This window comes from Mya arenaria, chromosome 1 (assembly GCF_026914265.1).
Source record: "Mya arenaria isolate MELC-2E11 chromosome 1, ASM2691426v1".
Taxonomy (NCBI): domain Eukaryota; kingdom Metazoa; phylum Mollusca; class Bivalvia; order Myida; family Myidae; genus Mya; species Mya arenaria.
Window position 1 is genome coordinate 34,900,331 of NC_069122.1, and position 10,713 is coordinate 34,911,043.

The 10,713-nt window shown below is 34.5% G+C and overlaps 1 protein-coding gene across 2 annotated transcripts in view; it reads left to right on the plus strand.

The window, feature by feature from the left end:
- Positions 1-10,713, plus strand: part of LOC128230763 (transformation/transcription domain-associated protein-like) — a 69,482-nt gene extending 58,769 nt beyond the window's left edge. For both annotated transcript variants that reach the window (XM_052943207.1, XM_052943214.1), the window contains exons 79-87: positions 252-345; positions 1,269-1,376; positions 1,845-1,952; positions 2,278-2,394; positions 2,967-3,182; positions 3,353-3,494; positions 4,362-4,558; positions 4,960-5,065; positions 7,105-10,713. In XM_052943207.1, coding sequence (XP_052799167.1) covers positions 252-345; positions 1,269-1,376; positions 1,845-1,952; positions 2,278-2,394; positions 2,967-3,182; positions 3,353-3,494; positions 4,362-4,558; positions 4,960-5,065; positions 7,105-7,214 — 1,198 coding nt within the window. In that variant the 3' untranslated portion in view covers positions 7,215-10,713. The remainder of the gene's footprint in view (positions 1-251; positions 346-1,268; positions 1,377-1,844; positions 1,953-2,277; positions 2,395-2,966; positions 3,183-3,352; positions 3,495-4,361; positions 4,559-4,959; positions 5,066-7,104) is intronic.

The window sequence follows — 10,713 nt, forward strand, 5'->3', positions numbered from 1 at the left end:
TGTCGTGTCCGGGCTGTAACTTTCCCTTGCATGGACAGATTTTAAAATAACTTGTTCGATATGCTTTAGTGTAACTGAAGAGTGAGGTTTAACTATCATATTCCTTTTGGTACCATTACTTGCTTTAAGTTAAGACCACAACCTTTTGGGTGAGATGAGGATTCCTATACCACTAGACCACGCTTACCACTTGTTTTACTTCTCATGTCCAAAGTTAAGTTTATATCATTATACACTTTACCCAATTTCAGATCGTTCCTGATAGAAGAAAAGTGTCGGTTCCTGAGCAATTTCTCCCTCAACACAGCTGAGGTAGAACTTCCAGGGGAATTCCTGCTACCCAAGGTATAAAGTGGTCCTTAAAACAGTCATTTTCCAAGACTAACCTTACAGTTATTAGATGGCAGAACTTCCTGGGGAGTTCCTGCTACCTAAGGTATGAAGTGGTCCTTTAAACAGTTATTTTCCAAGACTAACCTTACAATTATTAGATGGCAGAACTTCCTGGGGAGTTCCTGCTACCCAAGGTATGAAGTGGTCCTTTAAACAGTCATTTTCCAATACTAATCTTATAATTATTAGATGGCAGAACTTCCTGGGGAGTTCCTGCTTCCGCAGTATGAAGCGATTCTTAAAACGGATGTCTTGCAGGAATTAAATTACAATCAAAAGATAAATGTATCTTTACAAATAGCATCAAAGTTTAAAGATTCTGAGCAATTTCAGTATGTGTTGCATGATTGATGACAAGAGTTGAGATTATTGAAAAAAACCCACACTTTTCCATGTGAGAATTCAGAGTAAGTGTTGCGTGTAGAAAGGGTTCTGACTATTTGAGGGCTAAAACTTGAAAGTACCAGAAGGGTATTGCACACTACCTCTTTCTGTAGCATTCTTCTGTCCATATATTGAGCCCTTCTGCCTTCATAGAATTAAGTGCTTACCCTGTATTAAAATTCAATATTTCTTGAATTTTTTCTAAGAACTACCAGTATATAAATCATTTTTAAGCACATACAAGCTTCACATTGACCATTGAAACTTAAAACTACTTCATTTAAATACTATGAATCCAGCATTTTATGTCAAATTCATAATGTTCAAATTCTTCACAGCCTTAAGCAGTGTGTCCATTCCTCTCTAAGCACTCTGTCTCTTATCTGAAGCACCCTGTCCCTTATCTGCATCAGACTGCCTCTAATCTGTATCACCCTTTTAAAAACCTGGCTAAAGTCGTACTACTTTCATCATATTTTGTGTACTTACAGCACAGCCACTACTACGTGCGTATTGCCCGGTTCATGCCACGTGTTGAGATTGTTCAGAAACACAACACCGCGGCACGAAGGCTCTACATTCGAGGACACAATGGCAAAGTATGGAAAAAAAATAATCGTTATATCCTTTGATTCGTCGTAGTACATACAGATTTAGGACAAAAATAATATTTTTTGAGTTTTGAGAAATATTCTTGCTTCTAGCTAAACAAGCAAGGTTAAGATTTTTCTATTCAGTGACTTGAATATAGACAAAACATTGTTTTTTTATTAATCAACAACCCCTGATTTTCAAAAGCAATATGGGGTAAAAATGAAATAAGGTAACCATAAGAAAAAGAGAGATTAGATTATGCCCCATCTCCAAAGATATTCACATAGAGTTAACAGTTCACTTTACAGATTTTCTATGCAACAACTTGAATTAAAATAGCATTGTCAGTGAGTCAAGAGGACTCTCTTGTATTGAACAATGGCATAGGATTTGTTCTTGGAACTCAGGAGAGTTACCAGCTTAAGCATCCATGGTAACGTGTGACTGAATGTACATTGTTTGTTTTGTTCCAGATCTACCCATACCTGGTTGTGAATGACGCGTGTCTGACCGAGTCTCGTAGGGAAGAGCGAGTTCTACAGCTGCTACGAATGCTCAACCACTTCCTTACAAAACAAAAGGTATGGCGAATGAATTAATCAGGGATTTCCCTGACGCAGAGGACTAGTGCCTTTAAACTTACTGTGCATCCCTGGGACCCTCAAAATGAATTGTAACACAGATTTACCATTATATTAGGACCCCATAAAATTATGAGATACCCCAAATTTCTCAACCATAAGGGTCCCAGGACACCAGACTGCAAATTCATAGCAAAAACCCTGATGGATGTAGATACTGTAATGAGAAATTAAAACTTAGTCAGCTGTTATATTGGGAATAAGAATGGGTAGTATTCAATCCTTTCCTTTACTCATACTTATATGTTTTTATGTTTTGTTGTAGGAGACGAGTCGACGCATGCTGTATTTCACTGTGCCTCGTGTGGTTGCTGTGTCCCCACAGATGAGACTAGTGGAAGATAACCCGGCCTCTATCTCCCTTTTGGATGTATACAAACAGGTAGATTTCATATTCTGGTATAGGAGAAAAGGTATTTTTAGTTGCCTAAGACCAGTTGTATCAGTAGCATCAGTCCAAGGACTCAAGAACATGGATCATATATTCCTCTAATTTTAAAATGTAAAACATGTGTAGCTATCATGTCACAAGGCACATTCAAGAGCATTTGTCACATTTCTGTGACAGATAATTAAAAAATGTAAATATCAAGATTGAGCCATTGAAGTTATCATAACTTTCATTGTTTAGCAAATATTTTTCAATGTCTGTATGAATCAGACATGGTGTAGGATATTCACATGAACCTATTGACCTTCATAATTGACAAGCTGCCAAACCACCCTCATAGAAATATATTCATTACTGTTAAACCAGTGAACATGTATACCACTAACCAGTCTCCTGATTATCCTGCATGTGAACTTGGATTCATTATATTCTTTTGTAAAAAGTAGCTTTGTTATGGCAGTTTTACTTGATTAAGTGTCATACCAATTTTGTTGACAGAAACAATACACATACATGTAGCTTGTTCTTAAAGACACTTTTTGAAAATTAAACAATAATTTCAGCGATGCAGCAAGAGGGGCATAGAGCATGACTCCCCGATCGCCCGTTACTATGAGCGATTGTTAACCGTCCAATCACGCGGCTCCCAGGCGAGTCACCAAGTTTTGAGGGACATTCTCAAAGAGGTCCAGAACAATATGGTTCCCAGGGGGCTTCTCAAGGAGTGGGCATTGCATACATTCCTGGATGCGACGGATTACTGGATCTTCAGAAAGACTGTAAGGGACGCTTTTACCTCTAATACAGATAATAGATTTATAAATAAAAGTAGTTTGTAGGTACATCGGCATATAATATCTAGGTATCTTTGCAAACTTTAAAACCGCAATGATGTTACAAGCAGATTCATTGAAGAATATATGCTGACTTTCCCTGATGTATTTCACAGTTCACCATCCAGCTAGCGTTGATGGGATTTGCGGAGTTTGTTCTTCACCTGAGTAGAATGAACCCGGATATGATGTACCTTCACCAGGACTGCGGATATCTCAACATTGCATACTTCAAGTTCGACATTGATGATGCTACTGGTGAGTCTTTTGAGCGAATGTTTTGATCTTTCTGAAATTAAATGATGTATCTTTGGTAAGGGCAAAAAAAGTTCTTTGTTTTTCCGAACATCTCAGAAATTATAGGGTAGATAAGCGCGTATATTTTATCATTGTGGTGCAGTTGATTTTGTCATTAAAGACAAATGATAATTTCGGTTTACTAATCATCACTGGCAGTAGCAGTTAGGAGTGGTGACCTATATATTAAGTGGTTTTGTTTTTCCCTTTCTGGGGTCGAGATAAGGCTTCCCCTTCTTAAAAGTACATTTTTTTTTTTTCCCTAACCAGGTGAAAAAATACCCTTTAAGATTCTTAACAATAAGGAAATGTAGCAATATAGTGTATTTCACAAATATGTGATTAGGTTTGTTGAATACAATGTTTGAAAATAAGTTGAACATTATATGAATTATGAATCATGTTAGTATTTTTCCCATTTATGTCAAAACAACGCTATTTTTCTCCCTATCAAAAGGCCCCACCATTCCCTTAAAGTGGAAAAGTAAACGCTGATAATTATACAATTTTTTTTTACAAAAGATGACTGATATTCCCAGCAGTATGTACGGTACCAATGTTGTCATTTCAAAACACTTACTTGAAAGTTCTCTCCTATAACAGGGATGCCAACTTTCCTATTTTCAGTTGACTCCCTCTTTTTTGGCCTCAGAACTTAAAAAGTTAAAATTCTTGCCTTTTATCTGATCTTAACTTAATTTTTTTTGTGTATAGTGTGATTGGGACACTCCTATTTCATACTGTTTTCCTCTTTTTTTACAAATTTGCGTTAATATCCCTGACCTATCCAAATTAGTCATGTCTGATCCAAAACACTTTCATATCTAGGAGAACTGGATGCCAACAGGCCTGTTCCATTCCGATTGACGCCAAACATCGCAGAGTTCCTGACGTCCACTGGAGTGACTGGTCCACTGACCGCAGCCATGATCTCTACTGCACGATGCTTTGTCCAGCCTCAATATAAACTGCCTAGTTTCCTGAGGGCTATTCTTAGAGATGAATACATTACCTGGCATAAAAAGGTAGGTTTTGTTCTAGATTATTATACATGTACATTTTTATAAATAGTGAATTGAACCTTAATGCTATTGTTGGAAGGTGTTTCATATTTGTACATCCTCAAATGGTTCAAATCTACTCATTAGCAATTATGAATATTTATTGTGTAGGATTAGAGTTCACTTGCGTTTTTGTAGCGACTAGTCTTATATGATTTCCAAATTTAGAATTTGTCCAATTATATCTCTGCATTGCAAAGCATTATGTAATAAACTAAAAGTATATTGATGAAGGGTAGATACCAAAATATGATGTTGCCATCTGTAAAATGAGTTACTGCCATTTTCTAACAGACCTCACAAATGCATTATTTGTACAAATGTTTAACTAACTTGGATAATCAAATTATGTTTTTTTTCCACAGAAGCAAGAAGAGGTATCCCCGGGCACGGAGCCATCAGAGATGGAAGGGGATCAGCTGATCACCATGGTGAACAAGGCCGTTACCGCCATCACAAACAGGCTACATAGTGAGTACTTCTATGGAATAAAACTTAAATATATAAATCAATTAAGTTTATATTAGTTTATCCTCGCTCAGTTGTAAAAACAGCTTAAAGTAAGTAAATAAATCGTTTAAAACCTTGACATGTGTTATATACATCAGTAAATGGATTAAGAAAGACAAAAGGAGAACACTCGGCCCCATCGGCCTATATGTCACCATTGCAAAGTTAGCTATAAAGACAATTATGGTCACAATCATGATATGTAATACAGTTGATATGTTAATATGACATTGTCATACAATAAGCATATCAGATACAACATGATAAATATATGTATTTTTTTTAATTTTAAACATGTCAATAATAGCAAACACAAAAGAATTTTGCAGTTTTCATTTAGCACTCATTTAGAAGGTATTTTAATTGCTATATGCTGATAGGGATATAAGCTGAGTCTGCCTCCATGGGACAAACATGGGGTGTTATTCTATGTGCGTCTTTAAGTCCATACTATGATCATACAACATTGATGTCATTCTCTGTATATGTCTATTATTTATACTTTAAATTGTAGAAGAGAAAGAAATATCTTTGAGATCTCGTCACTTGGTCTTAATTTCTCTCATTTCCGGCTAGAATAAAATCTTGTTATAATGATGACAAGCAAGTGTATCCGAGTGCCTAAGAAAAGACGTCTTGAAGCTAAGGACTGTTTCTTAGAAGATCATTTTAATTATCTTTATGCGAACATAATTGCTAATATCATATACCGCCCCAGAACTGACGTCATTTATAGTATTGGCTCTCGATTTCCAACCTCTGGCAAATCTACGATAATAAACAAAATGATCCCAAATCAATTTGATATAAATATTCTTTACAATTGAGCAATGGAATAATTTACTAGTCATATGATGACCCTGGCTTTTGACTTTTTTTTTAATTTTAAATGTCAGTTCGGTAATTATTACTGGCTGTCTTAACCATTTTTAAGCATCATACCAGTTGAAATATGTTTTAACTCTGAAGTCACGACCTTTAGGTTTATGCTTTTGTGTCTTATTTCTCATCATAAGATAATCTTAAATTCTTTTTTGGCCTTACTTTTTACATTTACTCGTATCCGATTTTTTTTCTGGTAAAGGAAATGACTAGAATGTGGTTTCCCAAGTGTAATACACAAGTCACCTGCAGGATGATATTCATTACACTTGGTCCATTAATAATAATGATTAAATTGAATATAACCACAAGGATTTCAATTTTAAGATTTCTTTGTTCATGTAGGTCTGACAAACATTTTGTGCATGTTACTGTTTCATTAGGGAGAAAAATTATAAGATCAGATAATTAGACTGTGAATGCACTACGGTAATTATTGTGTCAGTAATTAATTTAGTGGTTAAGTGAAAAATTGGCTTTATGTGTGGTCATGAATTAAGCTTCTGGCATTTTGGTTAATGAAGGTTAACTCGTCTTAAACATTTAAGATTGTTATCAATTCTCCATTTTCCCTGAGCGATACTCGTGTTGATTAAATGAATTTTTGAAAATAGCAACACTCTAAAGAATTAAGCAGGTTTTTTTTATGTTTCATTGAAACATATTAAAAATATGTCCAAAAGCTTGTAGTAGAATCCTTTACTTCCTGGAATTTAGTCATACAATATACATGTACCCTAAATACCATAGATAGCTTAAACAATGGTAAGTTGCCGGCCTCGATTTCTCGAAACTTTTTCGGTTTAACAGGCTTAAATAGCTTGTTTTGATAAGCAAAATTTCATGTTTAAACTCGTTCCTTATGAATAATAAATACGGTAAATATTAAATATTCATTTTTATTAGACAACTAACTTGAAATAAAATGTTTAAAAAAGTTTAGAGAAGAAATATTACAGAAGTTGTAGAAAATAACAAAGAAAGTAAGCTTACGTTATTCCTGTTATAACAGAATTAAGAAGTTTCGAGAAATCCCCCCCATAGGCATTCTGTAATTTCAAAGATAGAGATTAATTTTCTTCGACAATTGCTGAACTGTGACCTCATTCTATTTTTAGACCTGGCCACGTTTGAGGGTGGGGACAGTAAGGTGAACACTCTAGTTGCCGCCGCCAACAGCCATGACAACCTGTGTAGAATGGACCCAGCCTGGCACCCCTGGTTGTAAACAGACGGGGAACCAGAATTGAGTGTTAAAGACTGGACTTTGGGTTAGAGCCAGATATTAGGAGATGCTGTTGTGAAGAAAATTTAAGAAAATCCTTCAATAAACCTGGAAACAGTCAAGATGGGACCAAACTTGTCATCTCTTTGATATAGACTGACTTGGATAGAGATTTGTGTTTATATATGGAGACATAAATAGAATACAGCCATGAGTATCTGTGTACATGTATGATGGACGAAGCCTGTCATCCCCAGCTATAAACAGGATAGGAACCAGAAATATTGGTATGGACACATGGACATATTCCCAGAACCATGATGAAAACTTTGCTCCCCTTACTCTTAATGTAATATTTATGCAACCAGTTGCAAATCATCAGAAACCCATGCATCTTCCTGCCAACTGGAAAAGGTGTCCAGTTCCCTTTTAAATTGAATGAAAACAGACATTTCTGCTTGTGTTAAAGGCACCATAAATGTGTATGTCTGTATGCTTAATTTTGTTGAAAGAGAAATTGTAAATATTATTTGTTAAAGTATGTTTTGAAATCGTGTTTTCTGTTCAATTGAAAGTAATTAGTGGATACATTTATACATACTTAAGAATCTGATTTATTTTTTTAAGTCTATATAGTGTTTCTATGAGTATGCTAATTAAGTGGCTTAAGGACTTGTTGATTGTCTTATGAGAAATTGATACATAAATAACTTACAATGCATTTAAGATGTGTCATTTACATATTATAAATTCAAAGTAATATATTTCTGCTGGTAACAGCTGTAGATGGTATCATATGACAATCAGATGTAAGTAATTAAAAACCAAGATTGTCAATTAAAGCACTTAATATTTTTTCAAGTATATTTTCCTGAAACTTTATAATTATATGGGACAGTGACTTCATTACATTTGTTTTACATGTATGTTATGCTTATGTGATTATAAATCTTTGTGTCATGACAAATACATTAGGGAATATTAGTTTATTGCAATGCATATCATAGAGCAAAAAATATATATTTAATTTATGTTCTACTAATTTTGTGGACCAAAAACATGTACTGTAAAAGAAAATCTCCCTTTTTTAATTTCATAAATCACATAAGGTCTTATTATGTTTTTAAAGGAAAGAAGTTGAAACATATAAAAGCACACATTGGATTTTTTTATTTCAAGTACAAATATGATTGCTTTCACTTCCATGCTCGTATATGAGGAAAATATATGTGCTTCTAGAATGTATTTATGAGTTTCCATGTAAATTGTGCATGTTGTTTTAGTTTGGAGTATTTTTGACTTTTTAAGGTATTCAATGTACAATAATTTAAATTTTTGATGGCTATATATTTCGAAGCATTTTGCTTGTAGAGAAAAAACAGTTTAAAAGTATACTAAAAAAAACCGACACATGACAAGCTCACATCTTTTGTCTTCGAAGATTACAAAATATGCCATTCCGCATCAGATTTCAGTCGAAACAAAGATCAGAAATACAACTGATGTAATTTTATGTTGTGGATTTTTGGATATTAGTAGTATGCAAGCAATACCCTTTCGAATAATTCCAGAATTATATGTGATCATCAGGCATTGAAATTTGACATGATCACCAACGGTTGAATACATTGACAAGCTTATGTATACATCTGACATGATCACCATCACCAAGGGTTGAATACATTGACAAGCTTATGTATACATCTGACATGATCACCAACCGTTGAATACATTGACAAGCTTATGTATACATCTGACATGATCACCAACCGTTGAATACATTGACAAGCTTATGTATACATCTGACATGATCACCAACCGTTGAATACATTGACAAGCTTATGTATACATCTGACATGATCACCAACCGTTGAATACATTGACAAGCTTATGTATACATCTGACATGATCACCAACCGTTGAATACATTGACAAGCTTATGTATACTTCTGACATGATCACCAATCGTTGAATACATTGACAAGCTTATGTATACATCTGACATGATCACCAACCGTTGAATACATTGACAAGCTTATGTATACATCTGACATGATCACCAACCGTTGAATACATTGACAAGCTTATGTATACATCTGACATGATCACCAACGGTTGAATACATTGACAAGCTTATGTATACTTCTGACATGATCACCAATGGTTGAATACATTGACAAGCTTATGTATACATCTGACATGATCACCAACGGTTGAATACATTGACAAGCTTATGTATACATCTGACATGATCACCAACGGTTGAATACATTGACAAGCTTATGTATACATCTGACATGATCACCAACCGTTGAATACATTGACAAGCTTATGTATACATCTGACATGATCACCAATGGTTGAATACATTGACAAGCTTATGTATACATCTGACATGATCACCAATGGTTGAATACATTGACAAGCTTATGTATACATCTGACATGATCACCAATGGTTGAATACATTGACAAGCTTATGTATACTTCTGACATGATCACCAACCGTTGAATACATTGACAAGCTTATGTATGCATCTGACATGATCACCAATGGTTGAATACATTGACAAGCTTATGTATACATCTGACATGATCACCAAACGTTGAATACATTGACAAGCTTATGTATACATCTGACATGATCACCAAACGTTGAATACATTGACAAGCTTATGTATACATCTGACATGATCACCAAACGTTGAATACATTGACAAGCTTATGTATACATCTGACATGATCACCAATGGTTGAATACATTGACAAGCTTATGTATACTTCTGACATGATCACCAATGGTTGAATACATTGACAAGCTTATGTATACATCTGACATGATCACCAATGGTTGAATACATTGACAAGCTTATGTATACATCTGACATGATCACCAATGGTTGAATACATTGACAAGCTTATGTATACATCTGACATGATCACCAATGGTTGAATACATTGACAAGCTTATGTATACTTCTGACATGATCACCAATGGTTGAATACATTGACAAGCTTATGTATACTTCTGACATGATCACCAATGGTTGAATACATTGACAAGCTTATGTATACATCTGACATGATCACCAAATGTTGAATACATTGACAAGCTTATGTATACATCTGACATGATCACCAAACGTTGAATACATTGACAAGCTTATGTATACTTCTGCCATGATCACCAACCGTTGAATACATTGACAAGCTTATGTGTACATCTGGTACTGTAATGTGCAGAAACTCTCATGTGATATGCAGAAACTTAATTATCTTGTCATTAGTACATTTTGATTGTTTCAGCCATGAATTATGTTTTTTTAGGAGCATTTACATTTCATTAATCTTACGTGTCACTGAATGTATATTGAAGTTAAACGTTACATTTAAATCAATCATGTTATGACTTTTTATTGTCGAAATTGCATCTGTATACAGAAAATGAATTTAACTGCAATTTGGATATGATATCGATGAAAATCAAATAAAATTAATGTCTT